At 46.8% G+C, this 22455-nt stretch overlaps 4 protein-coding genes across 6 annotated transcripts in view; 2 read left to right on the top strand and 2 right to left on the bottom strand.

Moving 5' to 3' along the window:
• Window positions 1-22455, top strand: part of MTFMT (mitochondrial methionyl-tRNA formyltransferase) — a 431560-nt gene that overhangs the window by 408855 nt on the left and 250 nt on the right. The window lies entirely within an intron of this gene.
• RAB11A (RAB11A, member RAS oncogene family) lies at window positions 94-17614 on the top strand. The gene is made up of 5 exons (XM_050978259.1): window positions 94-260; window positions 7920-8115; window positions 9037-9230; window positions 10175-10255; window positions 15928-17614. Exons 1-5 carry the CDS (start codon window positions 221-223, stop codon window positions 16065-16067), a joined length of 651 nt encoding a protein of 216 aa, XP_050834216.1. The 5' UTR covers window positions 94-220; the 3' UTR covers window positions 16068-17614.
• RPL4 (ribosomal protein L4) overlaps window positions 12465-22455 on the bottom strand; it is a 342845-nt gene continuing 332854 nt past the window's right edge. Inside the window, exon 10 of the mRNA XM_050978256.1 lies at window positions 12465-12641. Coding sequence (XP_050834213.1) covers window positions 12480-12641 — 162 coding nt within the window. The 3' untranslated portion in view covers window positions 12465-12479. The remainder of the gene's footprint in view (window positions 12642-22455) is intronic.
• Window positions 17147-22455, bottom strand: part of MEGF11 (multiple EGF like domains 11) — a 254555-nt gene continuing 249246 nt past the window's right edge. For all 3 annotated transcript variants that reach the window (XM_050978234.1, XM_030228390.2, XM_050978233.1), the window contains 2 exons: window positions 22204-22410; window positions 17147-21966 (listed from right to left, as the gene is read on the bottom strand). In XM_050978234.1, the coding sequence (XP_050834191.1) occupies window positions 21806-21966; window positions 22204-22410 (368 nt within the window). In that variant the 3' untranslated portion in view covers window positions 17147-21805. The remainder of the gene's footprint in view (window positions 21967-22203; window positions 22411-22455) is intronic.

The following is a 22455-nucleotide window of genomic DNA, read 5'->3' as shown; positions in this document are numbered from 1 at the left end:
GTTGAGGAGCCGCGGGGCCGGGCGGGACCCCCGCTCGCTTTAACCCCGCTGAGGGCGCGGCCGCGGCGCTGCCCCGGGCGCGGTCGTGCGGCGGCGCCGCTGCCCCGGAAGCGCCTGTGGGCGGGCGGGCGGAGCGCGGAGGGCGGAAGAGCTGCGGCGGCTGCAGAGAGGGTCCGGCCCCGTCCGCTCCGCTCCCGGTCCCGCTCCTCCGCCACCCGCCATGGGCACCCGCGACGATGAGTACGATTATCTCTTCAAAGGTGAGGCGGGCAGGGCCCGGCGGGCGGGCGGGAGAGCAGCGGGGCCCGCGGGCGGGGCCGGGGCCGCTCCCTGACGCGGGTCCCGGCGGGTGGGGGGAGCGCTCCGGGCATCGCCGGGCCCCGTTCGGGTGTCCCTCCCTCAGCCCAAAATGTCAGCTCTGGGCCGGGTTTGGTAGCGGGGATTTGGTGTCAGCGCCGGTCCGAGGCTGCCCTGGGCACCGGCTGAGGCGGCGGCCGGTCTGCGGGATGGCGAGCAAAGATCGCCAGGAAGGATGCCCAGGGCTGATAAGGACGCGTCAAGGTTGATAAGAACCCTTTCCATCTGTTAAATAGAGCTTTAGAGTGGGTGAGATATACTCAGCATTGGTAGATGATAATTTAATCAAGTGGTCCGGCTTGCAGCCTTCTGTGTTCAGAGCCCTTGGCGAGGAGTGGAATGTCCCTGCTGCTCCACACCCTGAGATCATAAAATGCTCCTGGAATCATGGAATGGTTTGGGTGGGAAGGGCCCTTAAGATCATCGCATTCCATGCTCTGCCATGGGCAGGGACACCTTCTAGTATCCCAGGTTGTTCCAAGCCCTGTCCAGCTTGGCCTTGCCCTCTCCTGGCTCCCCCAGGGAAGGGCAGGAGTACCTTGTTTTCCAGGGCTTATGCCCCTCCAGTCTGCCATGCAGTGCCCAGTTGGGTTAAAGCCTTCCAGGTTGCTGTTAAATACTCAATTTTCACTCCCTGCAGAGTAAAACACCAGCCTGCTGGACAGGTTCATGTAGCCTGCTGTGAAATGTGTACAGAAGTGCTGATGTTTTGAAAGTTCACTATCCAGTTTTTTAGATCCCACTGAAAAAGCAAGCAAAGTAGTGTAAAAAAGTCATTGTTTATTGTGATGAGGTTTTGTAAATTTGAATTTAGGATTAAGAGCATTGCTTGTTGTGTTGTAATGGTGAGAGACCCTTTGAAGGTAAAGGAAAACATTGATGTTTTTTCTGTACCTTTAAGCTTCTGTAATCACTTTGAGGAATTACATTTTTCTTTGGTGGTGGTTGTTTTATCCAACTCTGTGTGGAAAGTGGCATTATTTCTACCTATAAATCAGTCATCTGTACTGCTATGGAAATCAAATCAGGAAGTTCCAGAACAGGCTCTTTTCTCAGCTTGCAGCCCTGGCAAGAACCTTGCTGACCACTGGTTTAATGGCATCAGGCAATGTTATTGTAGGTGCTTGTGTGCAGGTTATCAAAGCCATTGGATTACCCTTGTTCATGCAGTTCTGTCAGTGGGCTTGGAATTAATGTTTTAGCTGTGAAAGCCTGGGAGTATCAGTGACACAGGGTGTGTTGGGGGAGCTCCTATCTTTCATTTGGCCTGCTGCCTTTTAAAGTGGGAAAAAAATAAAGTTGGAATCCAGTTATAGGGAGAGGTGCAAAGCTGATGTAATTGATTGCCTTTGCTGAAGCTTTTTCTGTTTAGCTGGGTGTATAGAAGCTGTTGGGGATGCAGGGAATGCTGTGAAAATGCTGTTGTGAAGATAAATGATTTGGGTTTTTCCAGCCTAAAGTGGACTGCAGGAAGTTGATGCAATGCCACTTAACTGGGATTGATGTGGCAGCTGAAATAACACAAAAATGCAAAGTAATAAAACCGTGGAAACTTTTGTAACTTCCCAGAGGTGATGGTTGTTCTAAACAAGCTGTCAGCACTCTGGAATGATCTGGAAATTATTGCAAGTAGGTCTCTGAACTGAATGTCTCCTTGCCAGGCACTGGTCAAAAAGGCAAGGGATAGGTAAATCTTTTGAAAAAGGAAAAGGGAACCTGGGGACAATGTTAAGTCAGTGTTTGAATTTGAGACATGAGCATCTTGGGAATTGAGGTGAAATGTAGGCATGAGAAATGAAATGTAGACATATCCAATTTTGAAAGGGATGTTCTAGAATTAAAAAGGTGGAGAAAGATATCAAAATAATCAGAAAAGAGACCTAATGGATTCATAGCCCTTATACTGAATTGATGTACAGCTTCATTAAAATTTAAACAGCGAGTGATAAGGGCAAATAGGGAAAGTATCTCCTGTTTGTCATAATTTCTCTGGATATCTATAATGCTTTTTTTACTGGGCAGCGGGTGAAAGCAAAAGGACAAAGTCCCTCAGGTGTGTATGCAAATTTTGGAGTGGTGCATTGCCATGCATATTATAAATGGATTTGAAAGCCTGCATGAATTCATAGAAGCAAGAAAATCTTGTTTTGGGCATGTCAGTGTGATGGTTCACTAGCAAGTCTGAAGGCATAGCTTATTTGAAGATGCAGGGGCTGGCTAGGACAGAGATCAGCCTGTTTGTTGTGATACATATCATGGTTTTTGGACATCACTTATTTGGAGTCAGACTCTGGGTGTTGGTCTGTCAGGACACTTCATCCAGCAGGACATTTCTGGGTTTATGGAGGGACTGTATGGGTAGGTTGGTGGGACTGAGTTCAGAGTTTGACCTGGTTAAAACAATCGTGTGATGTTCTCTAGTCTGGCTGTCTTTTAGTCTCCTGGGCTGAACTGCCACGTTTCTTTTGTGAGACCTCTGGTTTTGTCCTGTCAGCCCCTGACTGCAGCTGAGTGTTGAAATCTGGCTGACTCTGCTGCTGGGTGTAAGCTGAGCCCACCTGTGCTGCTGTATGGTAAAATCCAGGGACCTGTTACAAAATATGCTTCTCCTGACTGTGTTGCAACACTTCAGCATATAGGAAAGGCTAAGCCTAGCTTGGAAAAAAGCAGTTCCTGTTAAATTCTTCTTGTCCAGCTTCCAGTCATTTGTATTCTTCCATACTTTTGGGGTCTGGCTGAGAGCAGTGCCTGTTGTTCCCAGAATGGCCCCTGAGGAAACACAAGGCCTATGAAGTCCAGTTCATAGAAATCATGCTCTAATTTTAGCAGGAGGAAAATATAATAATGATATAAAGATATTACTTTATTACTTAATAAATTTAGCCTGGCTTTAGCATAGGAACCTGTTGCTCTTTTTGATCAATGTCCTTGCAATAGACGAGCACTTATCAAAGGAACCCTCACTTGTAGAAGATGTTGACATTTTTTTCTATGGACAAAGCTCAGGATGATTATGTTTGCACCTGGACCATCTAGGACTCTGGATTTGGGGCAGACTCATGGCATAGACCTGACTTTTGGTGACGTTCAGTTTACTGCCAGGAAAAACTCCAGCTTCAGCTCTCTGCTTCTTTGCATCATGTTCATTTCTCCAACTTCTCCCTTTGATATTGAGGAAATGCTCTGAAACTGAACCAGCTTGCTGGTTTGGGGTTTAGAAGACACATTTTTACTTGTGTGTTTGGATATATGTGTGGTTGCATGACATTTATTGGTTTGACAGTGGCAGAAGCCCTTGGCTTTCACTGCCTCAGATGTGGAGGCACTTTGGTGCTGCAGCAAAGCTGCTGGTGCAGCCATTTACTGCAGAGCTGTTGGGAGGTGTTACTGGTTGTATGGAGGGTAATCCCTGCCCTAAAGGCCTCTGGGGTGCCAGTTCTCTTTTTGACAGAAAAAGAGTGAATAAAATGGGGCACAGCTGAGGAGGGGGATTAAAATAAGTCATGACCATGTTGGGTTTATGGCCAGCTGTGATGTGGAGGATCAAGTCATTTTTTTCACATGCTCTTTGAACTCCAGCTGAAGTGGGCAGGGAGAGGTATCCATCAGCAGGTTCTTCTGGGGATCATGTCCAAGCTTTTTATGGATGTGTCTCTTAATGGCAGAGCTCAGTGCAGAGACAAGTTTTAGACATGGTGATTTCCTTGTGTTGGTGTACTTGTCCTAGGTCATGTAATATGTGACTTGTACAATAACATTTGCCACACAAGCTAGTGCTGCTGGACTCTGTTTTCAACTTGATCTCATATTTTATGAGATGATTAAAATATTTTCTGAAAAATTTAAACTTACAGGTTTTACAGAAGTAAAAATTGTGTGAGTGAGCTGGAATGTTGGTGAAAAATTAATACTCCTTTTTTGACATAGTTCTCTGAATTGCTTCTCATGCAGCATGGGAAATTGAGTTCTTATTTTGGTCTTCTACAGAAATAAATCTGGAATTACAGAGTGAAATTTATACAGTACTGTGGACTTCATACTCTTTTTTGTTTTTCTCTCCACTGAATGCTTGTATGCTTGTCTTAAATGTTTGGGGTGGTAAATGCTCTAGAAAGTCAAATCATTGATTAAAAGCACGTGGTTGCAAGTATTGAACTGTCCTACCACTAAATCAGTCTCTTGAGGCCGGGAAATTATTTCCATGACTTTCAGATGTGCCAGTACAATTTTCCTTGGTTGTGCAACTTCCTAAGGTGCCCCTGCTGTGAGGGAGGTGGTGCTCCACGGCTGGTTATTGATTAATGTCAGGACTGGGTCTTGTGGCTGAGCTGGCTAAAATGTTTCCTTCAGACCTTCCTCCTTCCAGTGCTGATGTAGAAAAGGAATTTGTGGGTGATGCAAGTTGGGTGGGACAGAGGAAGAGGAAGTGTGGCGCTGAAAGAGCTGTGGGCAGATGAGGACTGTGGTCCTCCAGATAAGTTGGGATTTGGGATGTAAGGGTTTCTCCCTGAGGATTTGGACTCCGGTAAAGTAAAAGTTTGCCAACCTAAAGCTGAACAATTAGGTCTGATGACAGGCAGATAGAGCCATGAAGGTGAAATGGTCAGGAGAAATAATTCCAGCTCCAGGTGTGCCTAAAACACAGAGATGGAAATACTGAAATTCTTGTCTGCATCACAGGGAGATCTGGCTTAGAACAAGGTGTGCAGTTCTCACTGTGCTGAAAAGAAATTGAAAAACTTGTAGGGAAGGTGTTTAGGGAAATGAACAATGTGTTTATATGGAACCAATTGACAAGTTTTTGTATTTAGCAAATACAGCAAAGCCCAGACAAGCTGTGGTTGCTTTCAGTAAATACCCCAAGCCTAAACACCACTGGGAGAAGACACTAATAAGCTAATGGAGAATGCTGGCACATGGACACCACCATCAGCTGACCACTAATTCCTTCCGAAAATCAGAAGGCAATTTCTAACCATTAGGAGTGAGTTTCTGGAAGAAAAGCCCAATTAAAGAGACAATGTGCAGGAAAAATTAACTTTATCTTGGCCTAGATAACATCATTTCCCTCCTAGGACCTGTTTGCCTGGGGTGTTTAGTATGGGACTTGGCCATCCAGGGTCATTCCTACTGCGTTTCTATGTTAAGAATGTAATACATGGGAACACTGTGTAGGATAAAATATCAAAACATGGTGGCTTGATAAGGAAAGCAAAACTGAAATTAATAACACAACCTAAGTGGCTGTTAGAACTGTTTCAGTTCATAATTTTATTTGAAGAGTGATACCCAGACTGGCAGAAATGCAGAAGGTGAGAGGAGTCTTGGGCGCCTGCTGGCATTCCAAGCTGTCCTCGTGCCTGTGTTCAAGAGGAGCTGCAATGGCCCAATTAAGTAGAGGAAATAGCTGACTTCAAGGAGGAAGGTATTATTTTCCCCTTATAATTGGGACACATTAATCTGGTGCTGGAAACCATTCAGAACATAAGCAATGTGGGATTCAGACACGGTAAGGGAAAAAACCTGGCAGAGGAATTAAAGGGATCCCTCTATTGTTAAATGACTTAAAGGTGGGCTTTGCACTGAATTATAAGAACAGGTTTGAGGGAATACTTACTTAACAGGTATGCATCCTGTTGGGAAAAGGAAATGGTGAACATGGATTGCATTTCTTGCTTAGAGAAGCTTCTGGCCACTGCTGGGTGATAGCAGGACTGAGCCGTGCAAAGGGAGCTGTCAACCTTTTTCTCCTAGGAACTTGTGTGTCCCAGTGAATACAAACATGATGTCATCTAACCCATGGTCCAAACCTGCCAAAACAGTGTTGAAGAAGTGACTTGCCAGTGGCAGAGAAAAGCTGTGGCTGTTTGCCAGGGGTGGTGATGCAAGTGGTGCCCTGTCCCCTGCACTGGGTTTATCAGGATGTAGCATCTCTGTGCCAGCAGAGCTGTTCAGCAGTGACCTGGCACGTAGGAAAGCAGACTCCTGTTTGCATTTAGCACAGGGCCTTGACACCTACCTGCACTTGTGATCTTCCTACACAGGAGAGGTTAACAGAGGGTGCTTTCTGCAACTCCTGTGCTTGGCCGGCTGCGTGCTGAGTCAGCTGGCACGGACAGCTGGGAAGATGTTTGTTTTAATGAAGTATTCTGCACAAGGCTGTGCTTGAAGCCAACGTTTTCTGCAATTTTCATTTATGGAGGGAGTTTAAAAGGTGCTGCTCTGCCCTTCCAGTCAGAGCAAAGAATTGCTCTGCATTATTTAAACAGAAGCTGCAGAGGGCTGCAGCAGCAGATGGGAGTGTTTCTGCTGCTAGACTGAGCTCCACGGGGGGTTTGTGTCATTGAGTGTGTTTGGTGCACTCATTGCTTTGTTGTACCACTCAGAATCTTTAACTGTGTTGTGGTGTCTTAACAGTTAATGATGTGTGTTACTGAGCAAGTAGTTGTTTTTTCTAATTAACCAAAGGCACAATGTTTTTTGTCACCTGAGTGTGCACTTTTTTGCTTGGACTGGCATTAATTCACTGCTGGACTTCATTATTGGCCTTTCTTCTCAAATACTTTATTTTTCTTATTTTTCTTCCCTTTCCTTCACTACTGGTTTGGAATCTTAAAGGCCGTAGGATCACCCGATGTGACTCTGGTTGTGAGTACATTTCATCCAGTGTTCTGCCTCTTGGTATTGAGTTTTAAGTTACAATTCAACTTGCACCTTTCCACTCAGGGTTACAAGATAATGCAGTGAATCCTCGTGATGCTGTTTTTCCTGCAGGAACTGGACTTTGAACCTTCTGTCAGTCTCTTGTCAAGCACAGCTGAATCCTTCCAATTAGTTTGCTTGGCACTGGTGCTGGGATGAGTCAAGCTGAGCCAGGGAATGGTGGATCCAGCTGTGAGGCTCAGCGATCCCCTGGCAGCTTTTTTGAGCAGTTTCAGTCTGTGGCCTGATGTGTGCAGGTGCCACAGCAGCAGTGGAGATTGCAGAAGGGCTGAGAGCTGTGGCTCAGCAAATGTTTCAAACTGGCTGGCAGGGTGATGGTGGCCTTGGGGGTTCTTTGGTTTGGTTCTCTTTTCATTCAAAAAAATTTCTGCCCCAATGGGGAATGTCTCTTTGGCAAAGGCATGAGGAGTGTAAAGTGAAAGCAGACTCTGCTGCTTGACCTGTGTTTTGGACTTCTTCAGCAAAGCAGATTCCAGTTGTGTGGTTGTAGGGTTTGTGTTTTGGTTTTTAGTTCTAGTATTGTTTAAGAAAATATAACTGGTCACCAATGTTTGCAGTGACAGCCAGGTACATTGTTCTTAAAAGAGGAATGTTGTTCCGTGCTGGGCAAAGGAGGCCACTGAAAGTCAAGTCTAACATCTGTTCAAAATGCTGGTGAATGTGGCAGCTCTGGTTTTCCAGAAATGTTGAGACTTGGACAGCAGATCCATGAGAAGGATGGTGCCATTTTCGTTCTTTTCCTTCGTGCTTCCTTCTTTAAAAGAAATATTTCTTGCTTGTGATTTTCAATGTGTCATCTACATCTGGAGTCTGAGTCTGGTGTAATCTTTGTCTTGCAGTTGTACTTATTGGAGATTCTGGAGTAGGCAAGAGCAACCTTCTGTCTCGATTCACTCGCAATGAGTTTAACTTGGAAAGCAAAAGCACCATTGGAGTGGAGTTTGCAACGAGGAGCATCCAGGTGGATGGGAAGACAATAAAGGCTCAGATCTGGGACACGGCGGGGCAGGAGCGATACCGAGCCATAACCTCAGCGTAAGTGCAGCCTGTGTGGCTGAGGACAAGCTTTGACTGAGGAGGGCAATTTTGGGCCCTTCCAGCTCCTCACCAACTGCAAACAGGGTGTTAGTGTTTTAGTGGGTAATACCCACAACCTCTGGTGGTGGAAAGGTTAAATATTGCTCACCCAGAAACTCGATCTGGTGTGTTCCTGCACAGACTGATTTCCTTTGCAGTGCTCTCATGACACGTAACTGGGAGCATTTCAAGTTTAAAATGCAAGAGCTTTGAGAGACTCATTTCCGTGGAAAGGAATGATAAAGGAATATCAGTGTTCCTGGTTGTTTTATCAGTGGTAACCTAAGAGCAGAAACCTTCCTGTAGCAGCCAGGAAAGACTGCTCACTTGTGTGCTTGTTTGATTGTTAAAAACCAGCATAGCTAAAGCTGGATTTCAGTAGAGCTGGAGGGAACTGTGGGGTGGGAGAACACAGCCTGTTTCCTTTTGAATGCATTGCTATGGCTCTCACTTGAAAGGAGCTGTGGCCTTTGCTAAAGGGAGTAGATCACGCTGACATTTTTATGACCCAGTGAGTCACTCTACAGTCTCCTTATCACTCTGGGCCGTGCCTGTGCTGCACCCACAGTGATGGGTGGGGGAGAATTTTCAGGAGTGGATCGGAGGTGGAAGGTGACAGCAGCTTCTCACAGAGCCCAGAGTTTCATGTCTGGGATGCAGGGTTTCCCCAGAGCCATGGGGTTTGCCTCACTCCCAGACTCTGAGCTGGCCCTGTGGCGTAACTCCATTTGTCTGCTCAGCTTCCCTTCGTCCTGTCCCACGGCCCTGGGGAATTGCCCTGGGCACTGTTTGCGTAGCTGGCCTAGCCAGAGCTGTTCCCCAGCATGGCACAGCCTCCTGTGATCTGACAGTGTCTGGCTGGCTGTCCCCTGTGCCCAGGTACTACCGGGGAGCCGTGGGGGCCCTGCTGGTGTATGACATCGCCAAGCACCTCACGTACGAGAACGTGGAGCGGTGGCTGAAGGAGCTGCGGGACCACGCCGACAGCAACATCGTCATCATGCTCGTGGGCAACAAGAGCGACCTGCGCCACCTCAGGGCCGTCCCCACCGACGAGGCCAGGGCTTTCGCAGGTGGGGAGCTCAGGAATTTCCTGCTGCTGTCTGGGGATCTGCCCACCTGGCTTGGGGAGGGTGTGGGTAGGAGGAAAAAGCCTGCGGCTACTCGTGTCCCTCAGAGTCACATGTCACATTCGGTCAGAAAGCAGATCTTGTAGAATATGAAAGTTGTCTCAAGAATCAGCCAGAGGCACCTGAACACCTTAAACCAGATTTGTTCTCTTGGCTGGGCACTGTTCTTCTTGCAGAAACTGTGCCTGTGGCTTTAGGTTTGAATTTCTTGTGACATGGTAGCTTTTCCTTTAGTGTCCCAACTGACCTTACACAGGTGCTGAACACTTTCATTAAACTGGCTCTCTGACTTTTGTTATGTAATTAAGATCTGTGAACAGTTGTTCTGGTTTCTGTAGGTCTTGGTTCAGGCCCAGTCTGAACCAGTCTCTGGTTCAGTGTCTCTCAGCCAGGAGTGTAGCTGGGTTCCTCACATTAAAGTTTGCTGTAGCTCCACTGACAAAGTTTATGGCCAGTGAGGATCCCTGCCTGCAGCTGGAGGAGTGTCATTCCCCCTGCTGCTCTCTTCCTGTTAAATAAACTGCTGTAATATATTAGCAGGTGGGAGCTGGAGAAACTTAATGAGGTTGAAGAAAATCTCAGAACTTTCTCAGACAGAGAAACTGCAACAGATTATTCCTTTCATTGATGCAGGAAAATGTGCCTTAAAGTAACACAGCATTGAGCTGATACCTGTGCTTGGGAGTGGGTGTAATTCTAGTGTTGGTGTTGGGTGGTGTCACTTTCCCATCACTTAAGGGGGAAAACCCCACAACTTGTTTTACTTTCTCTTGATACCTGGGTGTCTCATCAGGAACACTACAAATATTATCTGGTACAGAAGCTTTTCCAGATGGGAAACAGATATGTGCTGTACCTCTCTAATTATAGTATTTCTGTCCACACAGAGAAGAATGGTTTGTCATTTATTGAGACATCTGCTTTAGACTCTACAAATGTGGAAGCAGCTTTCCAGACTATTCTGACAGGTGAGTCATCCAGGGCTTTGTGCTTCAAGGGGGAAGGGCAGAAGGCTGCTCAGATATGATGCAAATAGGCATTTCTTTGCCTTTAAAGCGTTTAAAATGTTGCTATTTAATCGTTCTTCATTAGCCATAAGATTTGGAGTCCAGTTTCAAAGAGTCACAGTTGAAAGGCCAGCCTTGAACTGGGGAATGAATCCTTGTTCACTTTGATCTGCCCCGGGTTTCTTGTCAGCCTGGTTTGTGTTTCAGTTTCCATCTCCCATTACAGGGAGTGCCCACGGGAGGGAATTGTCTCATGCTGGCATTGAGTGAGAGCAGCCATTGTTTATCAAGGAGAAGTCAGTCCAGTTTGTTTCCACCTTTAATGGTGACCATAGCAGTTGCCAAGGAAAAAGGGATGAAAGAGCAGAGATCCTTCCTTTGAGACACAGTGACTCCTGAGCTGCAGGAGTTGCTGTTGTTGCATTTAATAGTCCTGCCTGGACTTTTGGCCTGTGTAACATGTGACAGCAGTCAGTGCTGCATTTTTATGCTCTGTGGATAAAGGACTTCCTTTTTGTTTAAAGCCTTGTTTAGATAGGCAAAACTTGTTAAAGCTGAGACACTCAATTTGGAGAACCTTAACTTAACCCTGGCTTGTAAAGATGGGGTAGGAATTCACAAATTGGTGTGGAAGTCACTCACTGTCATGAGGTTTCTGCATTTCTGAGCAGCCGGGGCACAGTGGGACACTGTGGCCTCTGGTTTTGGGAGTTTTCATAATTCTCAGCTTTGGCAAATGCTTTAGTCTGTTTTCAAAACATCTGAGACACTCCTCTGCATGCTGTGTCTCTGTTCTAGATGTGCCAGTCAGTTTCTAATTTTCTCCAACTGCCTCCAACATGTTTTCCAGTTGCAAATTTCAAGTCCCTCCTTCCCAGTGTAGCATGTGCCAGGCTACATGATGTGCTTGGTATGAGCAGTGGCCCCACTTCCAAACTGTCTGTAAATCAGATCTGGTTGCTGTGACATTGTCACCTAGTTAGTTCTGAACTTCTCCTCTTTGGCACCCAATTTAGACATTCCTTTAAAAACACACCAGAAAGGTCCTGCTACCTGTACTGGAACATGCATGAGAGGATAGAGGCAGGAGGTTATTTACTGTAGTAAAAGTATAAATACTGTAGCATTTCTTCAGTTTTTTGAAATGCTTTATGGACAGCCTGGCAGTGGAGAGAGGTGTTAGGCTGCTGGGTATTAGCTGCCTGTGTCCATCTGTTTCTTGTTTCATCCTGAATTGTAAGAGGCCTCTGACAGTTCTGACTCTATTGTGTTCTTACCCTGGGTTCCTAAGCAGTAGTGCTCCTGTGCAGATACCAGCTAAAAGGATGTTTGTGTTAGATGAATAAAACTTTGTTTCCTTTTTGATTGAACCATGAGTGTTCCCTTTTAACTTCAGTGTAGTCATTCGGTTGTAATTCCAGCACTGCACAAATTTGTTTCAAAAAGAAAGAAGTTCTGTTAGCTCACACATTTGTTCCCTACATGACAAACTGCCAGTGCCATCAGAGGGTGGATGACTAAGGAGTGGCTGAGGTGTTGGGATGCCTGCTGCATTTCCTGTTTTCTTCACATGCCTAGAGGCAGTCCTGTCAAAAATGCACATGAATTTGGGCATGGATATTTCAGCAGAAAGACGTTGCTTGCTTGTCAGTGCCAAAACCTGAGACTTTCTCCTTTATACCCACATCCTTGATAGCCCTTTTCTCAGGAACACCTTGATTTTGAGATCAGATCTGGCCAGATGTGCTGTGTGTCTTGTAGAACAAGCCTTGCTGCTCCCACTTTCTGTTTGCAGGGGGTTTGGGGCTCTCAGATGCAGGTTGGTTAATTAACTCATATACCAGCACTAATAAAGCAACATCAGATAAATCAGGCAGTGTTTATTCCCTCCTGAGGTGGCTGTCAGGCTGTCATGGCCACGTAGTCTGGTCACCTCCCAGTCCCCATCTTCTGCTGGCCTGTTGTGTTCTGTGTGACACTGGAGAGGTGGGAAGTTCCCTGTGTGCCCTGGGCTGCATTCAGAGCTGTGTGATGCTCAAAGGATGCATTGCTGCTGCCATGGGAAGCACCTCACCTCTTGGGCAGGGGCTGGGCTTTATCTCTCCTCACATGCTTCCCTGAGTACCTTTTATTCCAAAATTGAGTTTGGATTCTAGTCTGTGGAGGTTTGATTTATTTTTCTGGTTTAATATGTCTTTAAGCAGAACTGTCTGTAATGGGTGAAGAGGTGAGAAAACTTGCTCATGGTGGGCTGACAGATTCTTGAGGCTGTTGCCTTTCCTTGGATGTCAGCGTTGCCTGCATGTTGCTGTGACAGAGTTTGGGGTGAAGAGCTCTTGGGTTTGTGAACAGGATCCTTGTGATCCTTGTTCAGGAGGGGTCAGTTCAGCTGTGCTAGAAGAAACACTTGTGCTTAGTGGGCATGTGCTCTCTCCAGACAGGGGCTCCTGTCTGGGGGAGATAGAGGTGCAGTGAACACTGCCTGAGCAGCAGGTTGGCTCCAGCTGGGCTGTGACTGGCACGCTAAGGAGGGCTGTTCTGGAGCTCACTTCACAGCTGGCTTTTTCTCTTAATGACTTACTTTGGAGGAACGAGGGGGGCAGTCATCTGAGGAATGTGGTTTTTGGAGTCACCCTGCAGAATCCTGGCTGCTGTGTGTTTGGCAGGGCTGCCTCCCAGCTCAGTGCCTGTGGGTGGAATGCTGGCCGTCCTTGGGAGCAGGAAGCTGGGGAAGCCAACAGGCTTAGCCGGCTGCTGTGAGCAGAGCTGGCTGGCAGAAGGGGCAGGATGAGCTGCTGCACCAGCCCTGCTGGTATTTGCAGTGCTGGAAACTGCACCACAGACACCCCAGGCTGCTCAGAGCCTTTCCCCAGCTGCTGGGATCTCTCCTGAACTGGGTGTTGTGACCAAGATCTGTAGCAACCCAGTTGTCTTTCCAGCCCTCCTGAGGCTGGTCTGGTTGGGACAGTGATGGAAGTTGGTGAAGGTGCTTCCCTTGGAGGTGTGGCAGGGTCCCTGTTAAGCTTATCCACACCTGGATTCTCAGATCAAGCACTTTGGGTAGATGGCTTTGGCCATGGGAAGTACAAATCCAGTGTCATTAGCACAGCCTGAGTATGTGATCTATTGCTACAGGTGGAATAAGGGACAAAAGCTCTTCTTTCTTCTGCCATATATAGAGGACTTTTAGGGGGATGTATCATACATGTGGTGGGCTTCCTGTCCTGCTCTGGATTCCAGATGAGGTTTTGAGGACCTTTCCTATCTGTGACTTAGAGTAATAGTCCCTATCCAGATTCTTCTGTTGCAAGATGTCTAGACTGCCAGGGCTGTTTGTTGTGCACACAAAGCTGCTTTGTATCATCTGGCAAATAAGAGAGACTGGTATTATGATCCCAGCCACCCTGAGCATTCACAGCAGGATAAAGCATCCTTAAAGTAAACTGGAGTCTGCCTCCTGTCCCTGGCTGGCTCTGTGCTGTCTCTGTTCCCACATCACATTCTGCTGTGGTTTCATCTCTAAGGAATCCCATCACCAAGGAAACAACATCAGAGAATTAACATCAAAAAACCGAGGGATTTCCTCCTTTGTTGCCTCTGTACACCTGAAAATGAATGGAACTCCAGTGCAGGCTGAGCAGCCAAGGCCTGGCCCAGCTCCTCCTGGGCAGCAGTGTCTCTTTTTCCCAGCTCTCACAATGCAAGGCCTGTCTCTCACAGTTCCCTATTATGCAGTGATGCATGCTGCTAAATGTGCCCTTAATAAGATCTCATTCAGCTCCTGAGCAGAGCCCAGAGTGCTGTGTCTTCATTAAAAAGGGCACATCTTCATTAGGCCAGAGCTCTTGGGGCACAGCACTTCGGTGCAGGCTTGGCTGCTTGCCATTCTGCCCCTGTGAGAGCAGGTCTGGGCTGTTCCCCCTCCCCTTCCCTGCCACAGCAGCACAGCTCACCAGGGAAGGGCAGGTTTTAGCATTTAAGCTGCACCAAGCTTTGCTCTGCAGAGGAGGGAGAAAAACAGCAAGAAGGAGCAAATTTGGGGCTGTTGACAGTGGGTTCACTTGCAGGGCTGCTGGGGAGGTTGTGGAAGTGGGGATCATAGGAAGATGTTCCCAGAGTCAGGAGTAGATTATCAGTAAGGGAATTGGTGCTGTTAAGATTATTTTTAAGGCTTTGGGGCTGATATTTGCTGTCAGATGAGGCTGTTACACAGAGGGCACCCTGTGTGAGTCCTGGCTGGTGGGGTGGAGCCAGTGTGTGATACCTCAGGGACTTGTATGAACTTGTTGAGGAAATTCTCTGTGAAACTGAGAATTGCTGCTGCTGGAGGTGCTATGGGAGAATTCCCAGTAACAAAGGTGGCCAGAGGCTTTTCCTGTTGATGGGAACAGGCATTGTTCTGCACTGGGAGTGAACTGGCTGCCAGCCCTGAGCACGAAGCTTGTCCTCAAGGTGCAGAGCAGATTTCTCCAGCTCTGCTCCTCCCACCCCACACAGGCTCTGCTGAGCGCTGCCACAGGGCCAAGCTGAACCCTGTCTGCTCATTCACACACCGGGCTGCAGGTGGCTTTGCAGGTCTGGTTTCATGGGTTTCACTTGTGAGGTTGTTTATATGTAAGATAGTTGGAAAGAAGAGCAAGCTTGAGAAAGGGTGAAATCAGAAAATCCTTTAACCTGTTCAGTTCTTGTTTGGTTGCCTCAATGACCTGACCTGTACCTGACTGCATATGAAGAAGCCATTTTAATGTACAGTTTGTTCCTTCTGAGTTTGAGCTGGGGCTTTTGGTAAAACTGAGCTTTAGCAAGCTTTTATTTTTTTAATGGTTTTCAAATTCAAATTTGTAAGTGAGTTCCCCACGTTCTATTTTTGGTGTCCTGTGTTTCCTTTCTGGGGGTGAAGTGCTACACATGCTTTACTCTCTCAGTGCAGCTGAAGTGCTGCTGTAGCTGCTCTGAGTTTTTGTGCAGCACCATCAGCCATGACAAGCCCCAGGAACAGGGCAAGGCTCTTGGTGCAGGTGTTTATCCCATGCTCTCTGATTCCTCTGTTAAGGATCTCTTCATCTGGAGCCCATATTTCTCACACAGCACATTTTGTAAAGGGTTTCTGTGCTGCTGCAGGGGCTGAGTCTCCCCCTTTGGGCCCAAATCAACCTTTTCTGAAGATTTAACACTGCTTGGATATGATAGACGTGATGGGTGTGCTCAGCAAGAAGAAATTGCCCTTGCAGTCCTATCAGGGAGAGAAATCTGGAATGGTTCCCTTTAATCCTGTTTGTGGATACATCAGCAAACATGTGACCTTGTCCCTGGACAGTGTCCTTGGAGCTTAAGAACCTTCAGAAGGAATGGATGGGCACATAGTTTCTCATTCATAGCATGGAGATTTGTGAATTCCGTCCATTTACTGAGTCTTATCTCAAGGAAAGTAAAACAGTTGTTAAAAAAGTAATCTCTGTTGCAAAAATATATTTTATTTTCTGATCTAGAAAACACCACAATTGAACTTTGTGTGGAAGCTTCATTGCATTACTTATGAAATTGCAAAGCTATGCCTGTTTTCCTCCAGGTTTAACTCTTTGATGGCATTTTGCTGGTGTGCACATATTGATCAGCTCTTTCTCCTCTTCCAGAGATCTATCGGATTGTTTCCCAGAAGCAGATGTCTGACAGACGTGAGAATGACATGTCCCCAAGCAACAACGTGGTTCCCATCCACGTCCCTCCAACCACTGAAAACAAACCAAAGATGCAGTGCTGTCAGAATATATAAATTGCCCATTCTTTCCTAAAAGGCTGTGTATATTCCCCAGGTCCAAGATTTAAATATATTTGTAATTCTCGTGGTTACATTCTTGTGTTTAGTTACTGCTTATTCCTTCTCCATGAATTTCTCCATGTCTTAAACACTTTGATTTCAGTGTTTATCAACCTCTTACTTGGATGTGGCTGCAGTATTTTCCCAACACCGACCTGTTGGTTTGGGCTCAGTAAATTGTTTGGAACTCAGCTGATCCCTTTCCAACATGATGCCCACTAGTCAGAGCACTGACACCATTGGAGAGCACTTGAAGACATTATCCTGCTCCTCACAAAGCAATTACTGTCAGGTTAACAAGGAAAATCTCTCTGGGCAGAATAATCTTTCCTTGTCTTAAGGTGTGTTCTGCATCTAAAGCTCAGCGAAGCTCTGAAGTGCAATTTTATTGTAAGTTAAATGTTTTTGGCTACGTCTTCAGATTGTCAAGTGAAGTTTTATAGGGTATTATGGGGGAGAAAAGAGAATTTCTTTTGAACAAGCAGCAGTTAGCAGCAGTTCTGGCTACACGTGAGTTGAGTGAGGTGCTGTGGTTTGGCACCTGCTGCAGAGGAGGTTGATGTGAGGCAGAGCTGCTGGGACCCCACGGAGGTGCCCCTTGTGAAGGAAGTGAGTGCAGGAGCCATGTCTGTGAGGAAGGGTCACTCCAGCTCTGGAACTTGCAGCATCTTTGTGCTGCTGGAGGCTTGGCCTCCACAGTGCTGCTGGAATCAGGATTTGAGGATGCCTTTTTTTCTTTCATGGGACGCAGACTTGGAGGGTGTTGGCACGTATTACATATCACCTCTATTAATGCATGCCACATACATTAATATATACAAGTGCTTGAGTTGATGAATGAATAACTTCCACTACCTGGCCTTAGTTTTCAGTTCTGGTTGATCCAGTATTTTTAAATTATTCCAGTGGTTTGCTGTATGTTCTTCACCAAAACCCTCTGGAGTAGTTCTCTGTCTGGATGTGTTCCTCCTGTGGTCTGTTGCTCCATCCCAATCCTGACCAGTCTGCCTGTTCAGGGATACATGAACTGTGCCTTCTGTCACTCGCTCTGTGCTGTTCCTGAGCACGCATGACACTGGCATTGGGGGCCACAGCCACTGCATTCCCACAGGATTTAAAGGAACTCTGTTGTGCAAATGTCTGCAGTTATTTATACAATTATAGGGAAGTAATTGATTGTAGGGGACGTTTCTCAAACTCTGATATGACCCACTTGGAAGATCCAGATGTGGTTGGCACTTCCAGCTGTGTTCTGTTCCCAACCTTTCTGTCTCGCGGTGCTCATGACGTGTGAGGCACACGGAAGGCATTGCTGTAGTCGGTCACTTCTTGTTTTTTACTCCATTTCTCCTCCTGGTATTAGTTCTGAAGATGCTATTTTGATCTGTTTGTAAATTACTTTGTATTTTATGCATGTACTGTACTTTGATTCGTTATTTTTTTAGATTGATTTAAAATATATTCATCCATGATTCTAATAAAGAATTACAGGGGACAACTCACTGTGGTGTTGGGTGCACTTCTTGGGAGAATTGGGATTTGACCTGAAGGTTTTACCTTATGAGCTTCTTGCAGGAGGCAGTGAGAAGACAATGAAGTGGAAGTGTCCCTGGAAAAGGAGCTGCAAAGGTTGTGTAGCACAGTTGCCTTCCCTGAGAGCAGCTCTCAGCTTCCTGGGGCTGCTGCAGTTTGTAGCCAGGGCACTTTGGCAGCTTCAGGAAGCTTTGAAGCTTAGAAAATTCTGTGGGTTCACTCTACTCAAACCTCTGAATAATTTTTACAAACCTGTTTTTTTCCCCATGTTGCCACGAGGAAGAAAATCCGGTGGGAGACGAACTCCTGCCTTCTGCAGCAGATGATGGAAGCTTTGGATCCTGCTGTGGTGTCCTGATGAAAGGTGGGATCTCTCCTGAACAGGGTGTTGTCACCCAGGTGTGTAGCAGGGTGTTGTGACCATGAGCACCAACGGGGGAGCACTGGTGGCGCTGGGGACTGCTCTGAGGGTGACCTGTGAGCCCAGCCCCTCGCTCACTGCAGGAGCTGTTCTTGCAGCACATCCTCTGCCCATACGGGAGCAGATTTTGGAATGAATTGATTTCCTTTGGCAGCCATGTTCTAAATTTGTCAGCTGGAAATGCAGGATGAGTTTCACTCTGCTTCCTTGTCTCATTCCTATAAGCAGGTGATTTGACTCTGCTGTCACATCAGTCTGGATTTTGTGTGGTTTTAGGCAAAACTCCTGCAGCAGATGGAATTGCAGTGCAGATGCTGGGAGCACAAACCACTGTGGGAGGCTGAGGACTTTGAAAGCAAAATCCAGTGGGGTGTGTACAGAAAAGGAACTTCTCACCTGGGAAATGCTTTGCCTCCTGTTCTGGGGGTCTGTGCTATGTTTTCCTAAGGATTGCAGGGATCTGGATGCAGATCCTGGCCTAGGCTGGGTGACACTCCTGGGACAGGAAGGTGCTACCAGAGGTGTTTTGGGAGAAACAATGCAAGTCATTATTCCATCTGAATGCTTTCCAATGGGGGATTGTCCTGTTCAGCTACTGATTTATCCTTCTGTTCCATAACTGGCACTACTTGTGTACTCAAGTGTCTCCTCCCTGCTCATGGAAGACAACTGTCTGATGGTATCAGACACTGCTTTGGGCCCTGGAAGGAGCTTTCTGAGATTCTGGGAATTCCACATAATGCTTCAAAATGGGCTTTGCTTGCCAAAAGTTTTTGCTGTCATCTACATACTTGATAGCCCCAACTTTTAACAATTACTCAGCGAGTGTCAGTGGTTCCTGTCTTTGATGGGAGTTGAGGTTTTGACTCTAAAGCAGAAAGGACATGGAATTGTTCTGATTTAAAGACATTTTTATTAAGCTAGAATTACTTATTCTATAAATTCAGACCTGATGAATTTCCAGCCTTAAATAGCTTATTGAGTGTGGCTTGTCAAATAAGAAGATTACACGCTGGGCTTTAGTTAACAAGATTTTTAGAAATACGAAGCACAAATATTGAAAAGCTTCAGCACATAACAGTGGCTGCATTGCCTGGAACTCATTAATTCTGAAGGTGTTTCCACTGCAAATCTGTGATTTATTCACTGGGCTCCCTGGGAGCTGCTGGGCTGCCTCGTGTCCTGTCCCATGGCTGCTGGGTGACCGTGGTCCCCAAGTGTCCACCCGAAGGCCTGGGAACCTGTGAGTGGCCCAGGGCAGTGTCACCACACCTGGTGGGTGTGCAGGGCCCCTTCCAGCTGGGATTGAGCATTCCCAGGAGTCTCACTGAGGTCAGACTGCTGAGGAGCTGGGAGAAGGGTGTGCAGAGCTGCTTACCTTTGGTTTACTCCAACTTGGAATGGCAGCACTGGGTTTTCTGAGCCATCCTGCCAGTTCTGTCCTAACCTGGTGCCTGGGGGGTTCTGGCTGAGGGGAGCAGCCACATCACCCGGAGAGCTCGGATCTGTGCAGGGCTGGAAGTTTGGCTCTGCAAATGAGTACGTTGGAGAACTACACATTGAGAGAAATTCAATTTATTTTGTACAAGGTAGGATACCTTTGCACAGTGAACAAATATATTACAAATCTGTCTTGCCTTAAAAAAGTATTGCCATTTTGGTGCCTGTTTCCTAAGCTAACGCTGATATACAAGAAGGTACTTTTTTTTGTTGGTTTTGTTGGGTTTTTTTTCCTGTTAAGCTCTATGCACATCATTGCATTTGGTTTCAAAATCCTGCTTTGAAAAAAACCAAACAACTGAGCACATCTCTGCTCTCTGGAGTCTCATTGCAAACTGCAGCAACACACAAACCTGGGTCAGGCCAGCCTGCTTGTGCTGGGTGCCAAGGTGGGTCCTAACAAGAGTATTCCTTATCCAACTGCCTTTCTCTTGATATTTTTGAGGTAAATCTTTCTATTCATGGATGCAAAATATATTTCTACTGGGCCTACAAAATAATTGTTTCCTTACATCTCAAATAAGGCTTTCCTGGAAAACAAAATTGCTATTGCTGATCAGCCATGGTCCCCATGCACACATGCAGCATTTGGGAAACCTCATGGGCAGGATCCTGCAGGAGCCTGGGGGTGTCCCGGGGGTGTCCAGGCTCAGGCTGGGGGTTCAGAGCCAGCCTGACCACCTGGAGAGTCCTGGCTCCAAGGGGAAAGGCTCCCAGGGGCAGAATGCCCAGAGCCAGGGGCTGTGATCCCAGGCGTGTGGGCTGAGCCCATCTGTGGAGACACAGCTGGATCCCACCACGGTGCTCCAAAAATCCAGGAGTATTCCCAGAGCTGGGATCCAGCTGCTGCCCCTGAGCTGGAGGGCTCCTCTTGCCAGTCCTGAGCCCTGCAGATCACTCCTGGGATCGTGCTGTGAGCAAACCCACGGGGCTGGTGTCATCCTCTTCTGCTTCCATCAGACTGTGTATGTGCAACAGAATATTTTTTATATTTAAAAGGCAATCAACTTGCTATTTCCACATTTGCCTAATAAAATTACATACTTAGAGTCAATACTACTTCATGCTCAAAATCTACAAGGAACTAACGGCAAGTACTCTACTTTCTAGGTCAATAGAGATTATAAATTAAAAAAAATATCATGGTGGCTCAGTCCAAAATTTTACCATGGGTCAGACCCTTGATAACTACTTCACAAACAGCTGCTGAAAAAGAAAACCCAGTTTCAGCTCCATTTGATGACATTTCAGGTAGAATCATCAACGGGTAAAGTTGCACTACATGGTAATGCACATCAGATTAAGAGGTGTCATCAGTGGCATGCTGAGAGTGAATCATGAGGAGATGGTTTGGGAAGATGGGAGAGAGAAGCCCATGTGGCTCAGCCTTGAGAAAGGAAATGAAACCAGGGCTGGTCTGTGCAAACCTGCAGCGTCCCAGGGCAGGAATTGGAGGGGCAGCAGTTTAAACTGCCTGACAGATCTGCTGGATTTAGCTACCAAAATAGAAGCTGCAAAAGGAAAATCAAAGCCTACCTGTGCCAATCAACATTAAAAGTGTGGTAAGTGAGTGTGAGGCTCATTGTGGAAACTCCATTCGTTAGCAAAGATCAGGGGATGTGTGGAAAGATATCAAAAACTGCACAGAAACTGTCTGTTAATATTCCTCAACTCAAATTCTCTGGTACTGAACGCAGAGATGACAATCTCAATGCTAATTACCAAGCATGATCTGCAGAGGTTGCACATGGTGATGGCAGTAAATGAGCTTTCCAGACAGTGAAATGACAAGTTTCCCTGCTCTCATTCAGAAAAATGTCCTTTCCCATGACAAAGATGAAAATAAATTCCAGCATATTCCTAGTCACCTTGTTCCTAACAGTAGAAGGTTTCTTGCTGCAATCAGTAGAAATGTACATCCTGAAGTCCTTCTACTTAGCATGTTTTTGTGGTTTATTTTACAGCAAAGCCAGGGTTAGAACACGCCACAGAGAGTTTTTGCCTGGAGCATGAAGACACCTTCTTGGGGTGATGTGCTCCAGTCCCACGTGGAGGAGGCTCTCATTAGTTTCAGGTACCCATACAAAAATGTCTTTATAAATAACATCATGCAGCAGCAGTTGGCCCAAGCTGATGTCATGTTAAGTCCTTGCCAGTCCGCAGAAAATGAAGGAATGGCTTCTCCTCTGCTTCCTCGCAGTCTGTGTTGGCAGCACAGTGCCCAGTGAAGTCCATCCCTCTAGGACTGCTTGTCCCAGGAAGGCCCGTGCGTGGGGCTGTGCCGGACGGGCAGCAGGTCGTAGTGCCCAGGAATGTGGCTGTTCCTAGGCAGGTCATAGGGGTTCTGAAGGTAGCTGGCACTCCGGCTGCGGGCATCTTGGACTATGCTGACAGTGGGCTCTGGGGGAGCAAGGAGAACTGGGCTGTGGTGACCAGCAGCAGTCCCAAAACTCCTGATCCTCATGGGTCCCTTCCAGCTCTGGACATCCACCACTGTGGCTCAGCTCCCCAAACCAACTCACCAATGCTCAGGCCTTCCCCCTGCCAGTTTGTCCCTGTGCCACGGCAAGCCCAGGATCTGTGTGCCAGGACAGGGGAAAACCATCCACCAACCCCCCCGTGCCACCCACTGCTTACCAACTTCGTAGATGTTTTTATTGGCTGTTGATGAAGTTGGCATTTCGGAATACGGGGACTCCCTGTGACCAGGTGATTTCATTTCCACGTAGCTGCTCTCGGAGTGTTTGCAGGTTAAAATGGGGGGGTCTTTAATGGTGGCGTATGGGTTTTCACTGCTGTTCAGGGAACAAGTGCTGGAGCTGCACACAGATTCTTTCATATAATCTGCAAAACAAGAGCAAAGTGGGTGCATTAGGATCATTAGTTTAA

This window comes from Serinus canaria, chromosome 10 (assembly GCF_022539315.1).
Source record: "Serinus canaria isolate serCan28SL12 chromosome 10, serCan2020, whole genome shotgun sequence".
NCBI classification, from domain to species: Eukaryota; Metazoa; Chordata; class Aves; order Passeriformes; family Fringillidae; genus Serinus; species Serinus canaria.
The sequence above is the reverse complement of the archived record's forward strand: the minus strand, read 5'-3'. Positions and strand labels throughout refer to the sequence as shown.

Bases quoted from the DNA above. Each gene is read 5' to 3' on its own strand.
- RAB11A (XM_050978259.1), top strand. From the start codon at position 221: ATGGGCACCCGCGACGATGAGTACGATTATCTCTTCAAAG. The intron at 9,231-10,174 runs GTGGGGAGCTCA...CTGTCCACACAG, and splicing joins CGAGGCCAGGGCTTTCGCAG to AGAAGAATGGTTTGTCATTT. The intron at 10,256-15,927 runs GTGAGTCATCCA...CTCCTCTTCCAG, and splicing joins TTTCCAGACTATTCTGACAG to AGATCTATCGGATTGTTTCC.